Raw genomic sequence first — 25,083 nt, forward strand, 5'->3', positions numbered from 1 at the left:
GCAACTCCCCGCACACTTTGACCGCCATTGAAGTCGAGAAAGTGGAAAGGGCAGGGCAGGAAAAAAAAAAAAAAGAAAAAGCCTGAGCTGCATTCTGATTGGAAAAATCCAACCAGTTTCTCTTTTTTATTTGCATGTGTTAATACTTAGAAAAGGCTACAAGCTGTCAAGCTAATATCAGCGTGACACAAAACGAACTGAATAATGATTTGAAAAATATGGGCATGAAATCAATATTATCCACAGCCTGAGTCGGCAAAGTGCTAAATTGTAATTGCGCTGTAACCCTCGTGGTCATTGGCCCCCACTGGCCACCTCATAGCTCCGTCCCTGCTGTATACAAATATTTGAAGCCCGAGCTAATGTTGTGGCCCGCAGCTTGTGGCTTCTTCTGCTTGTAGCATTTCATCATCATGCGAGCCTCTCTCGTAGTCGGTATGAGAGGCAAAACATGGATTGATCCGCCCAGTGCTGTCTTTCTCTTCACGTTGAGTCAACTTGTGCTTGTTGTGTACAATATGATCTTTAATTGGAGCTCTGTCTACTGTAATGTAAAATCTTTTTTCCAAAAAGCTGCTGTTTTGGTTAGCAATCCCGTTTCAAGGGGCGCAATCATTTGTGTTGTTGCCAAGACCAAGAGGCACACTCATGGAAGCCAGCAGTTCCAAAGAGCCTCGCCGTGGATTGACTTTATTTTCTAAATGTATCTGATGAAATATGTAAAGATCACTCTGCACATTTTGCTTGAGCGAGCGCCTCGGACAAAGAAAGCTACTCTGTGTGTGGCTACGTCTGTGCGCTAACACCCTCGCTCTGGTGCGTTTGCAGCTTTCACGGTCGGTCGGCGCTTACGGGTCGAGCCCGGCGTCCATTTTCTGACGTTCCAGCTGGTGCCCGCCGGCGCGTGAGCGGACGCCAGCCCGGACAAATCGCAGCAGGTAGGCATTACCTTGCATGGCGGCGTCCGCGTGGGCGCACTCATGCCAAATGTTGTCACTTGGACAGAATGAAAAATAGCAGCAAATAGCTCACTGACACACTCCTGCAGCTTTATCCTATGACACTGTACGGAGACATCATGTTTTGTTTTTTTCCTGCCACTGGTATGACTTAGCATTTAAGATGATGTTATGATTTTATAAAACATGACCATTGCAGATAAAATTGCATTTGAAGCAAAGTTACGACAGATGTCAAAAAGTCTTAATATGACACACCGAGATTGTAGCATAAATAGATTTTTAAAGAAAAACCCGGAACCAACTTCCTATGAAAATATAATATTTAGCCAGGAAAAATCTTTTAAAAATAGTTTAAATATTAGAAATATATAAGAACATTATTTTTGAAGGTTTTTTTACAAGAGAAAATTATTTTGATAATAATCACACTATTCCAAAAATCTCTCTTTTTTTTTTTCTTCTTCAAAAATCTTCCTTGCATCTGCATGCCCTCACTCATCCGTGACCCAACTATCGTATTAAATCATATTCGAATGTTCATCTCCCATCGCTCCCATTCTCTTTTGTAGCTGATTACCGCTTTTTCGAAAATTCCATATAACCACGATGCTGATTAGAATTGAATATGGAGAAAATTGCACGTGAGTGAAGACTAATGACGCGGACGGCACAATACGAAGGTCTCGTCTCTTTTCATTCATCGTCACGTTGCGACTCTTACACGGCCACAATCGGCCTCATCGGCAAACATTGCGTGCTTGTTGCTCAGATAATGTCAAGGTCTATAAATAACCGAGCCGTCCTGCGGAAAGATAACCCGGCGACGATGATGATGATGTTGTTGGTATCCTAGCAACGCAAGATGTCAGATTCTTTCCTAATTGGAGCGGATGAGGATTCGCCGCGAGACGAGCGAGCCTCTCCGCCGCCTTTGTGCGCGCGTGTCCAACGAGATGCAAGCGGAGCGAGACGAGGCCACGGAAAAGCACGAGAGATTAAGGACTCCGAGTGTCTTGACCTCAGCCGCTCTGCGCCGTAGCGCCTCTTTGAAAGACTTTTAGTCGTGAAAAGTTGCATCTGTGTTTATATTCAAGTTTTATATATATATGCTGAACATTGAGGTTGTCTTCTGACATTGTGCAAGGATTCAAATACTCATCAGACTTTTCCTCCTGATTGCTTCCCGGGAGACTAATTTGCCGATAACGTCTCATTCTTCCCTCTCACTCCGATTATCTGGATTATTGATCTTTTTTTTCTTTTTTTTTTTTTCCCCCCGCCGGTATCAGATTAGTACTGAGACACCACGACGCTTTGTGGGTGACCTTTCCGTCCTCTCGCGGGAGAATCCGCGCAAATCTTATTTCTATGGCAACGCGAGGCGATTCTTTTATTTTGAATTCTCGTCTCACCCTGTCTACCATCTGTCCCTTTGTATATTTATTTGCCTTTTAGGTGGAGGTTGGCATTGCACCAAACAGCTTCCACTTGTTTACGTGAATTATTCATTTTTCCCCCTCCCCACGTGCTGTCGTTGTTAATGCTTGTAAGCAGGTAGTCATTTGGCCCTGTCTCAGTCTCGCAAGCCTTTTCTGGGCATGGAGCCTGAGGAATGCTCGAATAGGAGGATGGAGCTGTGTTTTCTTTTTTTTTTTTTTTTTTTAAATAAACGTGCACACGTGCTCATTTGGCAGTGGCTGCGCCTCTCTTGTGCAGCGCTGCGGGATATTAAAGTAGTCACAATTAGAAAAGCGCTTTTGTGTGAAAGCGGGCGGTAAGCATTTGATGTGGATTCAGTCTTTTCTTCCACCTTTACTTGTGGCTTTTTTTTTTTTTTTTTTTAGTTTGACTTCATCAGTATGCTGGCTCTTTGCTCTCCTTGAGCAAATACACACAGTTGGCCAGACTGCACAAGCTGGTGAAATGGAATTAGCTTCTTTTCAGACGAATGTCCCGTCTTCTCACATTTAAAAGGCGCTCTTTTAAAACGGCTGCTATTATGCAACCTTAATGATTACGTTTACGTTGATGATTTGAGTTTAAGTTAGAGGAGAGCGCTCGGTTTTGTAACACAAGCACCTCGCTGCTCGCCAAGACTTATCGCTTGCGTGAAGTGAGGACAGCTCGCCGTCCTCGATTCATCATGATGTCCAAATACAATTGTGGCATCGGTAGCTGGATCGAGTACGCCATTTATTACGCCGGTGCGGACCTCGTTTGTTCCTCCCTCGCCTCTCGTCCCACGGGCCTTGTAGTCACAAACTCCCAGCTCTGGCACAAACAAATCGGCACGTTTTTGTCGCGGCGCTCGTAATGATCACCTCGTCTAGCACCTTAGGGATGCAAGGTTGAAAAGTCGGGGGCACAATTTTTTCCTTTTCTGTCCATATTTTTTTAAATATAATCAAATAAAAAAATAAAATAAAATATACGGTATTTTCCGCCCTATAAGGCGCACCTAAAAACCTAAAATCTTCTCAAAAACCAACAGTGCGCCTTATAGTCCGGTGCGCCTTATATATGGACCAAATTCCTAAATTCAAACTGGCCCGAAGTATTGTGTCATGAAATCAATCATAAGTGGCCCGCTGAAGACTATGAATCATGACTCAAAAAGACTATGGATCATTATTTTATGATTATAAAGTAATTTGTTCCGTCTGAAGTTGAAATAAAAAAGATAAAATGGAGAATGATTTGATTTGGATTAAAAGTCTGACATGATGCATTAATGGTGCGCCTTATAGTCCGGTGCGCCTTATATAAGGATAAAGTTTTAAAATGGGCCATTCATTGAAGGTCAAAGTCAAAGTCAAAGTCAGCTTTATTGTCAATCTCTCCACGTCACAACACACAAAGAGACCGAAATTACGTTTTTCTCTATCCCTAACGGTGACGAGACACATAACACGATAGACATACAAGTACGCGACACAATATAAAAACAAGAAGGCAAAAAATTCAAACAATCAATAGGTGCGCCTTATAGTCCGGTGCGCCTTATAGGCCGGAAAATACGGTAATCAAATACAAAATATTTTTTCCAATTGAGGTTAACATAAAAACAAATTGCATATTATTATGTATTTAAAGCAAACATGTAGCTTGGTCAAGTCCGCCGAGCTTGATGCTAATAAACAATACAAAATGCAAAATGGAGAGAAAAAACGTGTGCACTCTGTGCATTCTTTCAATCCACTTTGCCTCACTCGGCTGCTCTTGACTTCCGCCATCAGTCATCCATCGTCGGATAAACACGTCGTCTCTTCCCTCCTCTCGGCATCCAAACATGACAGATATAAATGGAATCGTCAGCAGCCGAGATGCAGCTTTCCCCGGGTCCTCGGGACCTGATTTTCCACCGAGGCCTCATCTCTCACCCTCGTGTCCTCAATTAAATCTTTTCCAGCATGTTCCCAGATGGTCCCCATGCTGCAAAAGACAGACATGTGTGTTCACAGCGGGCTACCTGGCCGCTAAACGGGGCTACGCTAACTTGTTTGTGTTTTGGGCTAATTGTCGGGCCACACTGGCATTTTTTTTTTTTTGGTCAACACCGCCAAATGGTTTACAAGTTCATCGGTCTCCGAATGAGTTCAACTTGTATTTCAAGGCGCTATAATGTTTCATTGGAATGTCTTCATCGTCGTGGCAACCCAATTGCTTTGAACCCCCACCATGAAAATTCACACCGCCGACACCAATACAGCTCTTTCCTGTTAAGACTTAAAAAAAAAAAAAAAATCATGTAATGTTCTCATCGAGCACCACAAGTCCCAGAAGAGGCCGGATGACAAAATGTCAGAATTCAATCGTAGAAATTGCTCTTTTATTTCCCTGGAGGCGCAAACCTCCATCACTTGGCCTACAGAAGAATTCTCACTGCAGCTCGCTCACAAAGTCGACTTTACCGTCTTGTTTAAGCAAAACCCGGACGGGCGCAACTTAGATCAGCGGGGACTCGGCAGCTCGCTTTTTAGAAACTCTGTTTCCGCCACTTATCTTGGGACGGCAGCTTCAGTCATCAGCGGTCCATAAAAGCAGAGTACGTTGCCACCGTGGACAAAATGGGCCTTTTATGTCAAGCGTTTAAACCAAATGGCCTCGGCGGCATCGGAGTAGCTGGCAGCCGGCGGCTGCTCTCGTGATGAAAATATTCCATTTCCACCGGAATTTCTCACTCAAGAGAAAAGTTAGCTGCCGGTAGTCTCCACGCCGTATCGCTTTAATGAAGAGAAATTGGCGCTGTCGACTAGCGTTAGCCGCGTCCCGCTGTGAAATCCATCATATTGCGTGGAGGTAATTACGCAGAGATAATTGCATTGTGTACACGGCGTTGAGGCTTTCGCTAATGCCTGTTTGTGTTTCTCATGTTAGCAGGAATAACCTTGTCTTGGCCACGTCTCTTCATAAAGCGTGAGCGCGTGTCAACAAATTAGGCCAGTGACTGATGGCCCCAAAAAAAATGATGGCCAGACCGTGTGAGGTGTTCATTGCTCTGAAAATCAATTTTGGGAATGTGTTGTTGACTGTGCTGGGCTTAAATGCCATCTGCTCTTAGGGGTACTTTATATTTCCCCCCCCCCCCGTTGGCTCCCCTGCTGGGTCTCTTCCCTCCTTCCGTTCTCTGGAGATGATATGGCCCATTTTGGTTCAGGAAATGGAGTCTTGGTAATGTCAGCCCCTCCCTCCCTCATGCATTGCGGGTTTGACATCATATCCATAATGGGATTCTATAGTCCGGGGAAGGCGTTCAATATTCTGATAGTCTATTAGTGAAGACAACTTGTAATTTTAGTCTTGACACAAGGTGGATGCACAATTTGTCTTGGCGGGCCCAACGTAATTACGCAGTGGGCCAAATTTGGCCCCCGGGCCAGAATTTGACACCCCTGGGTTACAGTATCACATTTCAGATGATTTCAATGGGTTCGGAGCGGCAGGGTGAGGAAACCTGCCGTGCCAGGCGAGCTGCGGATGAGTGGTGACACGCGACAAATGTTCCGCCGCTGACCGCAACGTCGAGGTCATCGCTAGGCAACAGGCGCACCTAATGAACGTGATCGCATCCGAATGGGCCGGCGTCGGGTCCTCGACTCGGACACGTGTTTAAGCTCCGCTCACCCTGCCGCCGCTCATTAAGTCCTCCCCAGGGGGTCCTGGCGAGGAGAGAAGTCTTGACACCTGGTCATTAAAATTCGCCCGTGGAAAGCGGTCAGGAGGTCGGGGGGAAAGGGACAACGCCGGGCTAACACTTTGTCTTAAACGGCTGGACAGAAATCCTGCCAACTTGATCCGGTATTTATTTGCCTGTGACTTTGACGGGTTAAGTGTCAGGTCACTGCTAGTGTCAGAATCGGCTAAATTCCCCATATTAGAGTTCATGAAAAAAGAATGACCCCTGACCTTTTGCCTTTTTGCCCTTCAGGCCAGCAATCACCGATGCCGCAAATTGTTTGGATATTTTCTCGCCGTTGCCATTTCAGCAAGACGTTAAAGGAAAAATAGAAATGTCAAGTGCTTTGTCAGAATCGTCGAGCGGAATGGGACTTTTTATTGATTTAATTTTTGGCGCTCACCCAATTTCATTATCATTTAAATGAGATCGCTTAGCACACATCAACGGTTACTCTGACTTTATCTTCCTCCTCGACGGGACTCTACCCGTTGCTCGCCCGATTCGCTGCCGGGCTTATTTTCATCTAGGGGCGGAACGGAAAAACGCTGAAATGAATCACATTAGTTTCCCACCTATGTCGCTTGTACACGCTTGGAAAGCAACACAAGAGACAAAAAGATAAAAAACAAAGTGCGTGCTTGAGTCTCCTCCCGGAATCATTTCTCACCTGTCTAAGCCCCACTTCTCCTTTTTTTTTTTTTTACCGCCGAAAGCGTTGAAATGCCACCAAGCTGTGAAGAGCTCCGTAATTCCATTTCAGAGGTGATTGGAGCGGCGCATCTGCAAGGCCTCCTCCATACCTGATGCAGCAGACACTCAAGTGACAAAGGACGTTTTCCGCTCGCCGCTTTATGACACCCCCCCACACCCCCCCCCCTCGTTTTCCCTCTCCCGGGGTGCTTAAATGTGAGGAGGCTCCTCCCGATGTGCCGCTTCCAACGTGACAAATGTCTTGCAGACGAGACGCATTTCATTGTTTCGACGTGGCCCCCCCAACCTGCGCTTTATTACTTGGAGATGGAACATCACGTCTGCTTTTTAGAGCGACATCATAAGAAAGTCTCATTCCATCTTCCATTTCCAAAGAAAGAACAAATGTTTCGCTGAGTGTAGCCACATCGGCTCTTTGTCTGCTTTAAGCGGCTGAGCTGAGATTTCTTTTCTTTTTTTTTTTTTTTCTCGTCGTCCATTTAGAGAAAAGACTTTTGCGTCATCCGTCTCGTCCCCAAGGTATTTGCCAAGTGAGAACAAAGAGAAGAAGGAACATTGAATACTCCACGGAGCGTATTATGAAGCAAATGGAGGAGTGGCTGTAAATGACCAGTAATTTGTGTCAGAGGATATAAATGACTGGAATCAATGTCAAGGAGGAGATAGACGCCATCAAGCGCCGTCAACATGCTCGGCTGACGATTGCTCACGCGTTATTAAAGTTGAAGAATACGCCAGGAGAAGATGATAAGGACACATCGGCAACCTTGATGGGGAAACTTAAGCCCCCAAAAAAAAAATCAGAAACTAAAGCCGAATCTCACCTGAGAGTCCGGGGAAATGAATCGGAAGGGGGCGAAAAGGGCCGCGATCCCGTTCGGAATTCTACACGCCGGAGATAAAGGGAATCGCATTAGGGGGAAACGTCGAGTCAGCGCTTTGCGGCAGAGCGCCGCGAAGGGAGCGGGTCAGCCTGGGAGGTCAGCGAGGAGATAATGCTCCCTTTGATGGCGACGCTCCAAATGTGTGTAACGGGATAGCACCAGCGCCGTTATCTAAATCGCGAGGGGGGGGGGCTGAGTTGGACCGGGGCGGGGTGATAGCAGGGTCACGTCGGAAACAGCGTTACGCCGAAGAACTTGCCGATAACGTGCTTCAAAGACAGCTTTGATGATCTCGGGGAAAATCGGACTGGACACACTCGGTAAAAATCCAGAGAGTATATGTGTCCTTTTTATTTATGCCAATTTTAATAACTCGACACAATGGGAAAGACAGAAAGAGCCGTGGCAAGGTGGAAGAGAAGGTCGAAGGATTCCAGACAATTTTAGTAACATGTAAAAGTAAGAAAAAAATGAAAAATGATTATTCATGGGCGGCTATAAAAAAAATATAAAAAAAAGAGCAACTGCTGAACCACCCTCAAGATGACAAGATGACATTCAAGATGGGCAGAATTATCTTTTAATTAGGCGTCATCATATTCCACTAGGAAAAATGGGAACCCCTTGATGGATAACAAATATTTTTGGGATTATTATGTCGTATTCCAAAGGCTGAAAATGTGATGATTTTTCAATTTTCACATCCGTCAAGCGGCGCAGTCAGCTTTAAACAAAGTCCGAGGAATGTCACCTCCTTGGCTTTTCCTCTCGTTTCATCTCCTTTCCACTCCCGCCCAGTTTATCTTCCCTCTGTGGGTTTCTCTTTTAATTACCGTCCCCGCTTTACTTGCCGTCAAACAGAAACAATTAAAGCAGGAGTGCTTTTAAAGCCATTCCGTGCGACTAATGAAAGGATGGCGACGGAAAAGTTCAGCGGGAGGATTTAATTGGCTTTGGGAGGAATGGACGCTTGGATGGAGGTGCCTTTCCGTGTCGTGCATTAACAACGTCGGCGCTTAGAAGCCATTAGCGTCCCTCCCCGGAAGGTGCGATTTATGTACATTCATGCAACCCATAGAAGTCAACGTATGGCTTCCCAGGACCCAAAAAGGTCGTCACAGATATTTTATTCAGACGCCTGGGGAGAAAATGGATGTGCTTGTGTAAAAAAATAAAATAAAATCTTAGTCCTAATTTGCTTTCTTTTTTTTTTAGCCATGATGAAAACATAAGCTCCTTAAGGGAGGGAGCAAGACGGCTAAAAGTCAAATGGATTCTGAGCGGTTTGTCAGTCGCCATGGTTACGCCAAGCAGAGACGTCATCGATGATGCTAAAGGAATGTTGCGAGAAATAGGGAGTGAAAGGGGGCGCCGGTGAACGGGGAAAGGTTGTGATGTAAATAGGATTGGCTCGGAGGGGATTGTAAACCGGAGCCATCTTGGAAATTAGGATATAGAGCGCGGGTATTTCCGTGATAGACAAAAAATAGGTTTACAGGCGAGGGATGGTAAACTAGAGGCGAAAAAGTCTGATCACGTCGATATTCTCTGACTGTAAAAAAAAAAAAAAAAAAGAAAGAAAAGCAAAAGTGAGTCATGCTGCCGCCTCTTGCAGGGCAAACGACTTGGAAGCTGCTCCTTGCAGTACACAAGATGGCAGTCGAAAAAAAAAAATCAGGCAGTGAAGAAAGAAGTGTTAGCTTTGTTGCATTTATGTTAATTCTGCTCCTGATACCGCGGCGCCACGACAACAGAGTCGCTGTCAACGACAAAAAAACAATAACAAAAAAATCTTCCCCCTGTAAAGATAGCTTAGTATCACACAACTCTAAATATATCCACTTGTATTTTCTTCTTTGCTGCTTTAATCCCAGCGGTGGCGCTAGCATAAACACACCCAAACGAGTCGTTACTTTAGCTTTGTTGAACGCGCTACTAGACTCGACACGGATCAGTGAAAATCCACAACATGGAGGGATGACAAAAAAAAAAAGTCAAATCCCGCTCCGCTAACCACTCCGCGTTTCAATCGTTCAACTTTAAACACTGTTCCAAACAGCCGAAAAGCAAGCCACTCACCCCCCTTGCGGAAACATGCCAGAGCGGTCGATGACGGCCTCCTCGACTATACTCCGATCGAGCGGAATGAACAATAAAGACCAAGCGGAAGACTTTGCTCGTGCTGCTTTCCAGCTAAAACGGATGAAAGAGCACAGTAGGAGACGGGCGGGAGCGCTCTGTCGGGAATCCGTCCTGAATTATTCCACGAGCGGGAAGGCCTGAAGCTGTTTTGGCTGCTGAGGAAAAACTCTCGACCCCGGGGTCGGAGAGCGGCCGCCAAGCATGTGGCGGCAAGCGCAATCAATGTATCGAGCCCTCCGCGCCGCTGAAATCAACCACACAATGATGGCGGCGGCGTGCTAGCAAAGAAGTGGACGCACGCAGTTAGCTGATTGTTTGATAAGCGCGCTTTTGTAGCTAGCAATGTCTGATCCTTATTAAGGAGCCAATACCGTTCGCTCGACGGTATCTTCATCGTCCGCGCCGACGTCGACATTAGTCCGGCCCAAACGTGCAGTTGCGTAATCGGGACGCTGCGACGAGTTCGCAGGCAAGATGTCAGTTAATTGGCTCCAGTGTATGTTTGGGCCCTTATCGGCGTATTACTTTCACGGATAACTCGGAACTAATTAATCAGGGCAATGGCGGGAAGGGACGGGATTTGCTTCTCTCTCAATTTCTCCTCAAAGGGAGAGGTCGGAGAAACGGGAACGATGTCGTCTTTGGAGTCGGGGAGGCCGCATGGTACACGCGTAATGTGTTTTTGTTTGAACGATTGAAGATGCTCGGCAGGATGTTATTTCAATGCAAAATAGCCCTGAACAATTCTGCCCGTGCTCAAATAATTGCTTCGATACAATCGCAGCATTTCATCTAATAACGCCCGGGGAAATTCCGACGGAGCGCCGCTTTCTCGACGTCCTTTCGTTCATGGGGAGAAAATGAGCTCAAAGTCCCAAAATGATGAGAATTTAGTCCCATTTTACGAGAAAAGCTCTGACTATTAATTAATCGAGAGTTGCTACGTTTGACACGCTAACATGTTTGCTAACAACTAAGGAGATTTCTGCTCAATGTAAATTCAGGTCAAAAGACTCTATGGGCCTCGTCCACTTTTGCGGTGACATGCGGAGGAATAACTCATGCAGAAAGCGTCTCGGTAAACAGCCCGTGGGTGGTGCGGGTATTAGAGGAGATTATGCAGGTGGTGCCCTGCGGGGCTAACTGGCCGCCATTAGCATCATCTACGCGTTCTGCCGGCTTTGAGGCGCAGACAGCATGATGCTCCTAAGCCGTGCACCCGGGACCCCTGACGCTCGGCTCCGGATGCGCGCCGCCGCTAAGCCCGCCGACGTCGGCGGCGAGAGCTGCCTCCTATCAAGGCTTCCTCATTTGAAAAAAAACAACCTCGGTCGGTCGCACCGTAACGATTTATCTGCCAATTTACGGCGAGATCCCCGAAAGTGTTTTGTTGGAAATAGAGACACACCGGGGCGTCTCTTCGACAAGCCCTTGCGTTTAATTCCGCGTGTTCGTCGGATGAAACGCCGCATGTGGAGCGAGGCCGATCCAAAGCGCCCACTTTGGGGATTGGGCTCCCATCAAAGAGCGGCGCTTGTTTGTGCTAAAAGGCTGGATTATTTTGGGGTATCAAACACTTGAATGTAATCCTCATCTGTCGCCGTGCCTCGCTGGCAAATATGTTTGCTTTTCCATGGCGGCGCATTGATTGCCAATTAGAGTGGTTCTGGTTTTTGGGAACAAGTATTGACGCCCCAGGGGTTAGGGGGGGGGGTCTCTTGCTGCATCTTTGTATGCTACTTTTTGATTTGCCGTGCCACCGGAGATAGAGCCGTCTCCCGAATTGTTTCCTAACAAGAAGCTACTTTTTGAATGTAAATTGGCGACCGGATTGATCCGCCCGCCGCCTGTGCATCCGAGCGCTGCGTCAAATCCGGGATCAATGTATCGACTTGCCAAGGAGCTTCAAACTCTCCTGGAATCATAAAGATACGAATCTCTTTCTCCTCAATTGACTGGCGGAATCAACCGACTGCGTGTTAGTTTGCCGTTTGCGTCGGAATCGACGGCGGCTTTTTGCGCTGAGTCACATCCCGCCGGCTGCGGCGAAGAAGATGAGCATGAAATATTCAAGTGGCTTTCTTGATCTTTTATGTACTGTGTCTTACAGAACGCTTCTCTTTAGCCGGAGCGTGCCTCTGCATTTAGCGTCGCTTGAATATGAAATGTGCAATTAGTGAGAAGCGCTCGGGCCTCGAGGGTGCCTCGCACTTTCCAGACTGTGTGCGTGCAGCTGTTGGAAGATATTTAGCAATTCACCCAATGCATTTCCAATGGCGGACAATTTCGCCAGTGAAACATTTTACACCATTGAAAAAAAAAAAAATCTCTGTAGGAGTGCTAGTTTGCGCTAGGCTGTTAACACGATTAGTCTCCCAGTGCTACGCTAGGCTAAAGTTAAATCGTGCTATGCCGAACGTTAATGCTTGCATGGTATCGTTTTTTTTATTTACTCAAGTCTATGACAGGGAGATTTTAAATTCAAAGTTTCCTAGTGTCTCCTGATACAAAATCGGCCCCCCAAGCCCCTTCTGCAATGTCGTTTGAAAAACAGCGATGCCTTGAGGCGTATGCGGCACAAACACTTCCGACATTCCTCATGTAAACAAAGAAAATACTGGATCGGAATGCTCTATGAAATGAAACTCACGAAATGAGCGGAAACTTTGGATAAAAAGCTGCAGGGGAAAAATAAATTGAACAAAGTCGACATTGAAAAACAGCAACATTATCGAGTTATCTTTCAAGAATCCCAATCTTTAAAAGAGTTTATTCTGTATTGGATGATCGATGATGTTGTGTCCAGGCCCAGGAGGACAAGAAGATTTCTGTTAAGTGTAAATTAAACGCAACTTTCGCCCGGTGGGCCCTAACTTGACTCCGCTTTGATTTATTAGCTCGGGAGACAAAGTGCAGGAGGCCTGGCAACAGATGAGCGCCCGAATCCCGCGAGTCGGCCGGCACGTCCGATCGGAAGCAAGCCTTATCCGTCAGGTGAGTATCGGGCGCATTCATCATTATCGGCCGAGGGTGCGTGTTCCGCGCCGGCTGACGCTGTGCCGGCCGGACGAAAGGGAAAGGCGTCATACATCATACATGGTGTCGCCTCCTTCAACCTTTATAGCTTTTTAATCGAGGTGGAATCCACTTTACATGATTTAAACGCAGCTGTAAATGTGAGGAGGCATCACATTCACGCCAAATAGGCGGCCATCTTTTTTTTTTTGGGAAGACATTTTTCTCTCTCTGTTTCACTTGTTGTGCAAAAACAACACTTGGGCGGTTCAAATCCCCAGACGGGGACCTTTTAAAGAAGGCAGATGAGCAAATGCAATCAGACGCAGCACTTTAGAACTCCCTTTGGCTTTTTGTGAAACATTACACACTTGATGGCAAGTGACAGTGCCATGATTCTCTCCTCTGGGGCACTTTGTGTATACACTGTGTCCAGCGTTAAATTCTTTTTTTTTTTCTTCTTCATGATCAATACACTAACGGGCTTTAACTCAATACGCTGGCCTTTCTTACTACAAAGTGTAAAAATGTCTCTCTTGACAATTCACTCGTTTTTGCCATTTTTCGGTTGACAGAATCCCTTTTTGTTATCCCAATACAAGTCTGTCTAGCAACACCAAAGCACTACTTTTTTTTATTTGGCAGGGCTTGGTGACATTTTGTGGCATCTTCTGAAAGAACAGAAAAAAAATAGTTTATGTTCTTATTTAAATGAACCCGGTGAAAAATATTGTCTGCAGCCTTTTCCAGCCAGTGGCATCTTTTTTTAACACGCTACTGACATCTAGTGGACAAAAAGTGAAACTACACGTCATTAAAAATGTAAACACGCCGAGCCAGCCCGCACTGATGAAAAGATGATTAACAACAAGGGAACATAACCCGAAAGCTGCTCTTTTGTTGTCACGCCTTTGCAGCATTTTCTCCAATCAAAACTTTAATGAGGAAACCAATTAAGGCTCTCCACATTCTTTTTATTCCCAATTCACTTTCTGCTCTGATGTAAACACACACACATATGCTAAATCCTCCCAAGACCTTTCCACCCCTCATTAATTCCACATCGTAGCCTGCTGCTGCTCACATCACACTTCGCCGAGGTCGCTTTGTTCAAACAAAAGTTGGAAACAAAACTCATCAACATTCGAAGCAGATCAAATATTTTAATTCATGGAAATTAATTGGTTGACTTTTTTTCTCTCTCTTGAATTTTAAAGCCCAAAACACAGAAGGAAAAAACTTGGTTAAAAGGCATCTCATTTAGTTTCATGAACAACTTTTATCATCTCATTTATATGGATCCAAATTGAAGGGATAGAAACAAGCGGTGGTGTAAGAAAGCCCGGAGCTCAAGCGGTTGACTTTTCCACTTTACAAGTGAGTGGTGGTGGTATCCCTTGATCAAAGTGTCTGAGGCAACCCCCACCCGTTCCCTAGACCCGAACCCCCTTCACAAAAACACAACCTCAGGAGTCTTATCTGCACATCCTTGATCCCCTTGCATACAATTAAGACTTCCCCACCCCACCCCGCTCGTCCCCACCCTTGACCATTACCTTCATTAACATGAGCACAATAAGCTGCACAGAAGGGGGATAATACAAAGATGATGAGTGGCTCTCATCGATACTGCCAGCTCCCGTTTTTAGTCCACTCTAAAATGAAAGCAAATGTTTTTTGTATTTGATCAGGTTAGAGTAAATTGCTTTGCCCACCGAGAGGAAATAAAAACAGCAACTCTGTGGCACTTATTTTTTATTTTTTTTTACACTAATGTAACACTGGACCTCCCCAAAAAAAAAAAAAAAAAAAGCTAATAAAAGGTAACCGGGACTAGGTAGTCTAAAAAAATTAAATTCATTTACATTCAAGCGTCGTCAGAATAACCATAAAGGTGCGTTTGATCAAAATAGGACATTCACAGTGACTAAGCAAAAATACAAAATAGGTGAATTAAAGAAAAAAAAAAAAAAGAGAATAAGAACCCTGTCTCCTACAAACGAGACGCGAAAAGCATACGACAATGAAAAGGGGGCCCGGTACGATGCCTAGCGGGAGCTTTGAACTGCTGCCCTCGGACACGCCCGCATCTCAGTCCCAGTGTCACACAATTTTCCAAATGCTTCAGCCGTGAACCAGCGACACCCCGTGGTGCAGAGCCCGCTTCCACATGTAGTAGGTGGAGCGCGGGGTGAAGGGGAAGTGGGAGCGGAATTCCTTGAAGGTGGGGAAGGACTTTTCCTCAAAGCGCGTCTGCAGGAACAGCTTGGCCTTGGCTTTGAAGTTGGCCAGCGCCACCACGTCCACGGCCAGCTTGTCCGGCAGGGGGCATGCCAGGGCTCCTCCGCCTTGGGGATGCGGGACTTCCAGAGGAGCCGTGCTGCAGCCACCGACATACGAGGTCATCTCAGCGCACGGGAGCTCCTTGCGTGCCACGTCGATGACGCTCAGCGGGGTTGCTTCAACCTCGGGGTCGTTGACCTTGCTCAACATCCTCTTGGTGTCGCCGCTCCTCCACAGCCAGAAGAAGCAAAGGGACAAGGTCGGGAACCTGAGCTTGAACTTGCCCAGGGACAACTTGGACTTCTGGACGAGCAGTTTTGCAAAGTCTCTGAGTTGCTTCTTACTCATGTAGGCGAGACGGAAACTTCTGTGCGTACGCCTGCAGAGCTTGGACCGCGGAGCCGCTTCTCCGATGTTCCGCATGACCGGAGAGATACTTTTCGGACTCTTGTCGGCGTCCGAGCTGTCCGAGCTGTTGGCTTTGTAGCCTCCGAAGAACAACATGGCCTCTCTCCTCCAGTTGTAGTAGGTGGACCTGGAGATGCCGGGGAAGTTGCGCTTGAAGACCCTGAAGGGAAAGGAGGCCTTGGTGGCGATGCAGTTCTGCAAGCAACGTTTGGCTTGCTGCATGTGGGCCACGCTCTGGGCCCGCTCCAGATCCAGAGGCCCCACGCTGAGGCCGAACATGCCCGCCACGCTGTCTTGTTGGTCCGACTCGTCTTGTCTGAGCTCGGGAGAGGACCAGGCTTCCTGCTCCGTGCTCTCCCCGGGACTTACCTCCCCCGTGGACGAGGGCGTGGACAGGGTTCCGCCTGACCTGAGGAGCTCCTGCTTCCAGTTGTAGTAGGAGGACCTGGAGATTTGCGGAAAGAACTCCTTGAAGCGGTGCAGCGGCATGAGCTTCCCTTCCAGGTAGCACGCCTGCAGGAAGTACTTGGCCTCGTAGCGGGCTGTGGATTTCTTACAGTGCTCCTGAGACTGCCTCTTCCAGCGGTAGAAGGTCCTCTTGGTGATGTTGTACTTGTCTTTCAGACTCGGGTACGAGAACTTGGAGTTTTGCTTGAGGAGCTCCTTGCTCTTGAGACTACTCGAAGCAAAGTCGCTCAGGTGGACCAGCGCCACAAAGTGATCGGGTCGGAACAAAGTCCCTGACTTCAACTCGCCGGACCACATGATGTGGAAGGTTTGAGCCTCGCGCTCTTTGGACCAAGTCCTGGGCCGGATGACCCGGTTGAAGTAGGATCGGATTTTGTGGTTGAACATGGGGTAGATGGAGTATATGTTCACCTGGAGCACAGACGCCAGCGCGTAGAGGTGCCACATGTTGGCGTAGGAGTCGGGGAAGCACGAAGCCTTGACGTCGGCGTCAAAGATGGCCTCCAGGACACTCGCCGACAGGTTGGGCATGGCCTCCGACTCCTCGGCGCAGAGGCTGAAGCGGACCGCCTGGAGCATCATCTTGGAGTCGATCATGCCGGACAAGTAGTACCTCTTCCACAGGACCATCTCCACAACTGTCCTCACCTAGCGGGGGCAAAGAGAAAACAAAAGAATGAACAGCTGTTTCATTTCAAATTCAAATGCGGCCGACTGTTGCTTCCGGTATGGACCGGTCGGCGCCGGACGCTCACCTGTAGCTCCAAGCTCAGCCCGCTGTTGCCTATTAGCAACATGCTGGCGGCGTCAAACAGCAAGTTGCCCTTTCCTTTGCAACGGAGCGGCAGGAGGTCCGCAGGGGCGTCCTGCGGGCACAGGCCCTGGGCCACGTCATCCACCCCCACCCACTCGGGGAAGTTCTGGCAGGGCAGTCGGGGCAGCGGGAAAGGAGCCAGGAGCCGGTCCACCTCCAGGGCTTTCAGGGTGAGTGCGTCCAGGCCTGAGTTCTCCGTGGCCTCCTGGAGCTCCCTCAGGATGGACAGCACCGCCTCGTTCCGCTGAATCATGACTGTGGGGATATGGCAGAACCAGGCAAAGCTCGACCAAAAAGATCAAATACTTTTAAAAAGGTTTATTAAAAGGTGCGAAGAATATTTGGTCAATTAGGTAGTCAAAATGGAAAGCGCGCGCGCGCGCACGTTGTAACTCGTCTTGTAACTTTTCTCACAAAAGTGAATCAAATAAACGACATTTAAAACTCACGAGTATCCGGATTTTATTTCCCGATGACTCCGTTCAAACGAGACTCGTGCAAAATGCGTGCGTCCGCCACCGGAACTTTTTGGCAAACTTTGACGAACGCAAAGGTAAACGCCCCGAAAGCAACCAAACATTTCACGCGAGGAACGCGCAAAGGAACAAACCTGCGGAATGGCGCTGGTGACTTGACGTCGCGGAAGAATGGAAACGGGGAGAAAAGAAAAAAAAAAAAAGCAACCTCGCTTTCTCAGAAGACTGCTCCCGCTGCTGCGTCCTCACTCCATCGCGCGCGTCAAAGGTGACAATGACGCGCAGCCAAGAAAGCTCCTCAGGAAATGGTCCATCGGAGAAGAAAGTGCTCCTCCTTCCTCTTTCCTCCTCCTCCTCCGCTTGGTTGGTGCAGTCAGGGTCAACTTCAATGTGAAGTGTTAACAAAAGGACAGGACCGGCGGGGGGGGGGGGACGAATATGTTAGTATTTTGTCAACAGTTCAAGGTTATTTGTCAACTTTGTTTGTTTCGCTTTGTCCGTGCAAACATTTAGTTTTACGCCCGTTGGGCATGCTTTTTTTTTTTATGGTGCTCCATCAAGCACAAACGTGCATTATTAGCTTTGCAATTTAAATGAATATTGTAAATGCCATGAATTTTTTTAAAAAAAGGACATATTTTACTTCATAAAATAAATATAGTAATCTGAAAATGGAATGTAAAGGATTTTTAAATTTGTGCATCATGATTAGTTTGAATCAGCATTTTGCAACAACTAAGTCTGCCGTAATATTGGTCCCAGATGGTTAAGAATATATAACTGAATATTTGGAATAATAATTTCTCTTCAAATTCTGAAAAGCCTTAACAGAAGCACATTAATTAGTTTGCAGAATTGAATGCAGTCAGGTGATTGTTTGAAAGCTGAGCTGTGATTGGTCGTTACCTGAAGCGCATATGAAAGCATTTTTAAAGGTGCGAAATGTTATCAAATTCATTATAGACCAAATAGGAACTTTTTACAACTAGAAAAGGCGAAATAAAGTCGGACTCGAAGTCAGGCCTGGCCAGTGGCCTGCGAATCCCGTTTGCGTATTGGAGAGGAAAGTATTCAGACTGGGCGTGGAGCTCGGCCTCTGCTCCTTTAACACCTTTGCCCTCTCTCTCGCTCTTGTGTCTTGCAGGATTTCGGTCATCAAGGCTCCTTTTGTTCCACGCACCCCCAGCAAAGTGACACGCGCACACACACAGCAGGGGCCAGCAGCATTTGGCCCCCGCCGACCCGTCAGACACGCTGGTGCCTGGCTCGGACAGGCTTCGCGGCTTTGACCTTATCAGCTGATTGCGTGACACACCTCACAATGCATCGGTGAGTAAATGATGCATGTAAGTTTTTCCACGCTTGAATGGTTGCGGCGTGTGTGTGTGTGTGTGGAAAGGACTTGCACATTTTGTACGCGGCGGGCCCACGCCAAAAGGTTTTGAAACGACGATGGGGAAATCGTTGCGCAAGCCAAGGGGGACGCACAAGAAGTGCATGAAAAAAAATATTGACATTTTGACATGGAAAAAAAATCAGTTAAAAATGATTTAAGAAAATGTGTGGTTGTTTTAATACACAAAGTGTAACACTCTTTGTTTTGTGTTTAGTTTGGCAGTAAACTTCAACTTGGAGTGGAATGAACGTTTTGACGCACGTGTCACTTTCGGCCAAACTGCCCGCTGCCATGAGGTGAGTCCAAATTGACCTAGCTCAAGAATAATGTATATGCACAAACATTTAGAAAAAATATTCGACAAATTTCTCTCGTCTTATCTGCTCAACACCCCCGCTCGCATCGTTCTGTCACACACACACACCTCTCTTAGGTGTGGAGATGCACTGTGAACAACACAGTAGTGGGCTGACTAAAAAAAAAAAAAAAAAGCATTTAAAATGCAAATCGGGCAACGCTGGGACCGGCTCCGGCAGTCTCTTGCCTGCTGAGAGTGTGTGTTGCAGTGTATGCGTGCACGTGTGACCACTGTGTGGTGTGACAATGCAAGCTAAAGTCAAAAATCTGGGGGAAAAAAGTTTGTTTTTATTAGAATAGACTCATGTGTTTTTGAGGGGAAAAAAAAGGAGTGAATTTTTTTTATTTAAATGTAGTTTAATCAAAATTTAATTTTAATCTTAAATGTTTCATTTTATTCATTTAAATTTAATTTAATCAAAATGTAATTTTAATCTTAAATGTTAAAAATTTCTGAGGGGAAAAAAAATCCATTTAAAATCCCCCCCAAAAAAGAACAGAATGTTCACAATACTCCAGGAAGTCACTTTTCTTGTCGCAGGATTTGACAAAAAAGGGGAAGTAGTATTTGTTGAGGTAGACCATATATATACGTAAGATACTTTAACAGCTGCTATGTACATTCAAACGGCAAGAAAACCTGATGAACCCAAAAAACGGAAAAAAAAACAAGTTGACTACCTCAGTAGAAACATTTAAGACACGTTTAAAGACACATTTCTATGACATGGCCTTTAACTAACCTGTAGTGGCCGATTCGGCTGGAGTTTGTTTTCTCTCCCTCTCCACCCCCTCCCTCCCCCCTCCCCGGCCGGGGAGGTGGTTAGGTGGTACCCATGCTGACAGCGGCTATCTGGATTCTCGTGGCCAATTCAGGATAGGGGAACTGCAGCTCAACCTCCTCGAAGAGCACTGCCAGGACAATTGAGGGCTCCTTTCGGCAGCCCTCTGCTGTGACATGGAGATCCACTTTTTATTTAATTGATTTTCATGTTGTATCATTTGTGCCCTCTCTGCATCCATTTCAACCTGGTGATCCTGAAAGGGGGATCCTTCCATCTGTGGTCCCTTCTCAAGGTTTCTCATTTTCCCCCTGCTAGGGGTTTTTAAGTTTTTCCTTGCCCTTTTGGGAGCTTAAGATCAGGGGATGCTTTGAGAATAATTGTCAATTTCTGTCTATGTGAAGCCCTTTGAGACTGCTTGTGATTTAGGGCTATACAAATAAACTTGACTTGACTTGACTTGACTACCGGTAGCGAACGCTGGCGTATTCCGTATCTTGGCCCTGAGTGAAAGAAATTCGATCTGCGCCAACGGGGAAGACCACATCGGCATAAACGACGTCGTCCGCCACCTGCGGCGACACAAAACCTTGTTAGCGTGCTCCCACTTGAAAGTGTCAGGCTTAAACTTACATGGTTGTGAACTGGCGTGGGACAGGCAGCTAGGGACAAGTCTGAAATCATCATTCCAAAACATCAAAATACATTTTTTGTTGGACCTTTTCTTCTGGTCACTACTTACTCGCTGCCTTTCGTCGCCTGACCACGACAAACATGGCAGCCAAGGCGGTCACCACGGCCAACGCCGCCACCGCCAATATCACGCCGACTTGGTAGCGGCTGCCGCCTGGACACACGGCGTGAAAGTCACTTTTCTGGCAATCTCAGTCATTTTTAAAAAAATGAGTGGACTTCATCCCATACCCTGAGGTTCTACGTCATCTAAATTGAAGTTTCCTCTTCCCTTTCCCTTCATTTTGGGAACTAAACAGGCAAAATGGCGTTAGTCGAATCAGAATAAGAGCTCTGTGTTAGTCGTCGGCCCATACCTGGTACTTGGACTCGCATCGCCGCCAAAATCCAGGAGTCACCGGGAGATTTCCCCACGCGAGCCCGGCACCTGAACGCCTCGCTCCCGGGAGCTTGCAAGGTGACAGTCAAGGTGACGTCGCACTGGGACCTTTGCGATATGTGATAGTTGGAGTTGTCGCGGACTTCCCGGCCATCTTGGTCCACCCACGTCAAGTGGACGCTGGACCGTTCCGAGAGGGAGCAATGGCGCAGCGTCAAGAAGTGCACCAGAGTGCACTGGAAAGATACGCCAAAGCCCGGCGCCACTTTGAACTCAGGAGCTTCTAAAGAAACCACAAAAGAAGACGTTGCTCTCTTGTTTTTGCTCTCCAACATTTTGCTCAAATGGATTGACGGACCTTTTTGCGGCACGAAGGCGTTCTCTGTTATTTTGCAGTAATGCAAGCCGACGGTGTCGTCCGTCAGACGTTGGAGCTTCTCGCTACATTTTATATCCTGGTTGTTGTCTCCTGTAGATCCCATCATCCGCCCGTTACTTGTTATCGCAACGTCAAGGCGCCGGGTTCCTGTGCTGAATCTCCAAAAGTGATAACACACGGAATTGTCGCACGGAAACATGAGCCGCAAATTGTCCGTGTCGCCATTGAGGCCTGCAAAAGAGAGTTGGGGTGCCTTCAGTTGTCGTTATATATCCTTTTTTTATTTTTTTTCTTACCTGCTATGATGAGAGGAAGCATTAGCAGTGTCATGGCGAAGCACCCGAGCATCCCAAGTATGTGTGCACTGCTGTATCAAGATGCACGCTGGAGTCGATTTGCCGTATTTCCTTCCTTTGCATGCAACTTCCTCTAACTCACTAACAGCCGCTTGTGTAAAGACTCGATGACGTCACAAGTGACTGCGTCGTTTGATACTTTGAATTCAGCAAGAGTCGACGTGGGAACTGGGACTTCATGATCAATGTGTGATCTTATATGCGTTGATAATATCATTAAGGCAACGGAATACTGCGGCATTTAATTCGGCCACTAGATGGCAGCATTGTACCTTTTACTGTCCTATCAATGATTGAGGAGCTCTACTATGAAGGCAACAACAGTCTTTCTTCTTTGTGTATAATTGCTTACTTGAAATGTAAACCATTTTAAAGCCATCAGTTACTAAGAATGTGTATATATGACAGCGATTTTGATTGCAAATCACAGAAAAAACACCAAACTATACATAGCATGTCTGGATGTTGAGTTGTGGTTAATTACGGTTCATTTGAATCCTACCAGAGGACCAGTTTTCCTTGGCAAAGCCCGTCTTGAATATTCTGAGCAAAAGAGAAGGGAGTTTGGGTTTTTTTTTCTTCTTCTTCACAGAAGGGTGTAACCACGGCTGGTTAGGTCTTTGCAGTTATGCAACACTTAAGGATGTCCTCCAGACAGCCGTGTAATAAAAGACGAGGAGCGGCTTTGGGGTCGTTCGGGTTTAGGCTGGTTTGCTTCTACCTGGATGTTTAGTTGGACATAGTTGTTGTCATTTTCTAATAATCTAAATCCCATTTGGCATTGGTCCAATTGTTGGATTTGCAATGGAGATTTAATGATATATTCATTTTGACGCAGCAGCTCTTTGGCCGCAGACGTGTCACGCGAAGGAGGCTCGAAAGAAGCGAATAGCATCTGGTGGCGAGTGGAAAGGGCGGAAATTTTCAAGGTCGTTACGCTTGGCCTTTCGAACGCGGCAGACTTGGCTTGATGTCGACGACGTCCTTGACGGCCGTTCTTGAAAGCATCCGTGACCTCACATGAGAATATTTTCCCTCTTGTCACTTACAGCAAGAAAACCGTCGACGTCGGCATTTTTTTCGTCTCTCAATTAGTCTTCCAGTCAGCTTCGCTGGCAAACTAATAAACGTACAAAGGTTCATTTTCATCCATGTTTGCGTCCACGTGAGCCGTCATCTTGGCCCTTAGAATAAATTATCCAACGGTCAAAGAATCTACAATTGAGCCAACAGTGAAACAATGGAGGCAAAAGATGTCAAAGATGAGAAAAATACAATACAAAGGCTAATCACAAAGCATCTCTCGAGATAATATGGAACAGACCGTGGTTTGGAGTCAAAACTTCAAGATAAAAAAAAAAGAAACATGTTTGCATCCAAAGCGGCATGTTCGGAATAGGACAATAGATTAGGTACACTTTTGTTTTATTCAAGGATGGACTGGTCGTTTCCAAAAACGTCCACAGGTTCCTCTTTGCCGCCTCCCACTTGACAGACTAAGTGTGATCATGCAAAGAAAAAAAACTTCATTATTGCGGTCTGCTATGTTTAACTGTCTGTCTAAACGCATGTCCGCACGAGAAGAAAAAAGAGTTGGACTAGTCGGCATGGAAAAGATGACAACAAAAAGCTTGAGGGGCAAAAAAAAAAAAAAAAGTGGAGGTAGTTTGAAGGTCAAATCTGTCAAATGACAATAGTGGTGACTAATACAAAGATTTCAGGTGAGTTTTCTTATAATTTAATTGGGGGGGGGGAATCAAAATTGGAAATCTTGAGCGTCTCTATTTCGTTTGGCGTTTGCCGCCCCTGAAAGAAATTTCACAAGTGAACCTTTAAGGTTGACAGATGATCAGCTTTTAGCTACGGCTCATTTTCCATTTTTGATTGAAATGGTGCGGAACATGCGGGTTTTTTTTCCTGTTTATATTCCCATGTGAGTGCCCCCAAATATAGACGAGAAAAGAAAACCACCTGGAGCACGACGTGATAAAATAAACAATAATTGGGTCATCGCTCGGAGATTTTTTTTTTTTTTTACAACCATAAAATCAGAGTGGGCAATTAATGATTTCCAGATTTTGATTGTTTTTATTGTTCCTTGAGGTTTTTGGTTCATCCTATTTTTTTTTTTTAGGTTGAGGCGGGTATGTCTAAAACTGAAACTTTCCTAAATGGGGTCCAGATGCCTTTTTTCTTCTCATGCACTTTAAAGCCAGCACAATGATAGTTAACACACACACACACACACATACACAAAATCATAAAAATGTCACAAAAGCTATTTTCAGTATTTATCGGCGCAGCTCCTGTGCCAACTACATTCGAATGCCATCTTTTGTTAATGAACCCAAATTTGAATGTTTAATATGTGTGTGTGGTCTTCAGCAGCCAGTCTGCTAAATCTTTGGAAGTGTTTTTGGACGATGCAACCAATGTCCTTCGCTAGCTGCGTTCTGTTTTTGGATTTCTGTTACAAGTTGACAAAAGTGATTTAGTGCAAACTATTTACAAATATATATATAATGTAATATAATATATAGTGGACACTGATGATAAAAAATAAAAATAACAAAATAAATGAAAAATATAAACAAATTAAAAAAATATTTATCAAAAAAAAAAAGCATATCAATGATGCTAAATATCTACAAATGAAATATAAAAGTAAGGTGAATGTGAGTAAAACAAAATAGCAGGTTTTGGAGCAATTCCACTCCAAATAAATGCATGTTAAATATTAGCGATAACAATGTCGAATCCGGAACTCGAGCTGTAAGTAAAACATCTGTTGTCAAATCAGAGGCTCTTAAATAGATTTCCTGCCTGTCAGAGGCTTCACTATGATGATTGAAGCTTTCTTAACTTTTTCCACTTCTCAATAACGTGACGTATGTTCACATTCTTTAATCATCTGGAATTAAAAAGGTGCTCTTAAATGCTCCTCAGTGATGCCAGAAAGAAGCTAATGTACGTGTGGAAAGTAAGCCCGGGCCTGGACTTAATCAAGCCGGCGTGGCCTTTTGCCCTTCATGCTGTAAAAGCTGCGTCGTTTGCCACGTGCACGGACCTTGACGCTCAGCGTCCCGCATGACAAACTATCGCACGTGTTCCGACAGATTCTGGGAAAATATCTGACAGTCCGCCCGACTAGATCTAATCAGACCTTAATGTGGTCAGCAGCATAGGTGACGCACACGGGCCAAACTCTTTGTCATCGGCGCATTTATTCCACAAAGACCACCGTGATGAGATGAAAAAAAAAAAAGGGGGGGGGGGGGCTTAAAGACACTTTTAGTGGACTTAATCAACAGATGTTTTTTTTGGGGGGGCAAGATTGGCTAAATGAAGTGAATCAAATAGCTTGAAAAGCACTGAGCACTGTACAGTTAAATATCAATA

General features: G+C 45.9%; 3 protein-coding genes and 1 long non-coding RNA gene across 11 annotated transcripts in view; 1 reads left to right on the forward strand and 3 right to left on the reverse strand.

Moving 5' to 3' along the window:
* Positions 1 to 25,083, forward strand: part of otofa (otoferlin a) — a 121,096-nt gene that overhangs the window by 58,400 nt on the left and 37,613 nt on the right. For 5 of the 6 annotated variants that reach the window (XM_061270617.1, XM_061270620.1, XM_061270622.1 and 2 more), the window contains exons 4-6: positions 12,776 to 12,872; positions 18,487 to 18,671; positions 18,953 to 19,034. The gene's annotated coding sequence lies outside the window, so the exon portion shown is untranslated. Of the gene's footprint in view, positions 1 to 828; positions 939 to 12,775; positions 12,873 to 18,486; positions 18,672 to 18,952; positions 19,035 to 25,083 lie in introns of all 6 variants that reach the window. The other variant, XM_061270618.1, reaches the window with a different exon arrangement.
* Positions 3,769 to 6,946, reverse strand: LOC133146933 (uncharacterized). Its single transcript, XR_009711452.1, has 2 exons — positions 6,809 to 6,946; positions 3,769 to 4,394 (listed from the first exon to the last, which is right to left on the reverse strand). It is a non-coding gene; the product is annotated as an uncharacterized LOC133146933 (long non-coding RNA).
* On the reverse strand, positions 14,636 to 17,782 carry vrtn (vertebrae development associated). 2 transcript variants are annotated; one of them, XM_061271012.1, is made up of 3 exons: positions 17,551 to 17,782; positions 16,808 to 17,121; positions 14,636 to 16,700 (listed from the first exon to the last, which is right to left on the reverse strand). In XM_061271012.1, the coding sequence occupies exons 2-3, from the start codon at positions 17,117 to 17,119 to the stop codon at positions 15,018 to 15,020; spliced, it is 1,995 nt and encodes a 664-aa protein (XP_061126996.1). In that variant the 5' UTR covers positions 17,120 to 17,121; positions 17,551 to 17,782; the 3' UTR covers positions 14,636 to 15,017. The 2 variants fall into 2 exon arrangements, with proteins under 2 accessions (XP_061126996.1, XP_061126995.1); XM_061271011.1 differs by having other exon boundaries at positions 17,477 to 17,781.
* LOC133146685 (uncharacterized) lies at positions 19,663 to 21,804 on the reverse strand. 2 transcript variants are annotated; one of them, XM_061270643.1, is made up of 8 exons: positions 21,625 to 21,804; positions 21,308 to 21,559; positions 20,927 to 21,232; positions 20,802 to 20,861; positions 20,620 to 20,724; positions 20,511 to 20,539; positions 20,346 to 20,449; positions 19,663 to 19,776 (listed from the first exon to the last, which is right to left on the reverse strand). In XM_061270643.1, exons 1-8 carry the CDS (start codon positions 21,674 to 21,676, stop codon positions 19,773 to 19,775), a joined length of 912 nt encoding a protein of 303 aa, XP_061126627.1. In that variant the 5' UTR covers positions 21,677 to 21,804; the 3' UTR covers positions 19,663 to 19,772. The 2 variants fall into 2 exon arrangements, with proteins under 2 accessions (XP_061126627.1, XP_061126626.1); XM_061270642.1 differs by having other exon boundaries at positions 20,511 to 20,551; positions 21,625 to 21,778.

Source organism: Syngnathus typhle, linkage group LG22 (assembly GCF_033458585.1).
Source record: "Syngnathus typhle isolate RoL2023-S1 ecotype Sweden linkage group LG22, RoL_Styp_1.0, whole genome shotgun sequence".
Classification (NCBI taxonomy): Eukaryota; Metazoa; Chordata; class Actinopteri; order Syngnathiformes; family Syngnathidae; genus Syngnathus; species Syngnathus typhle.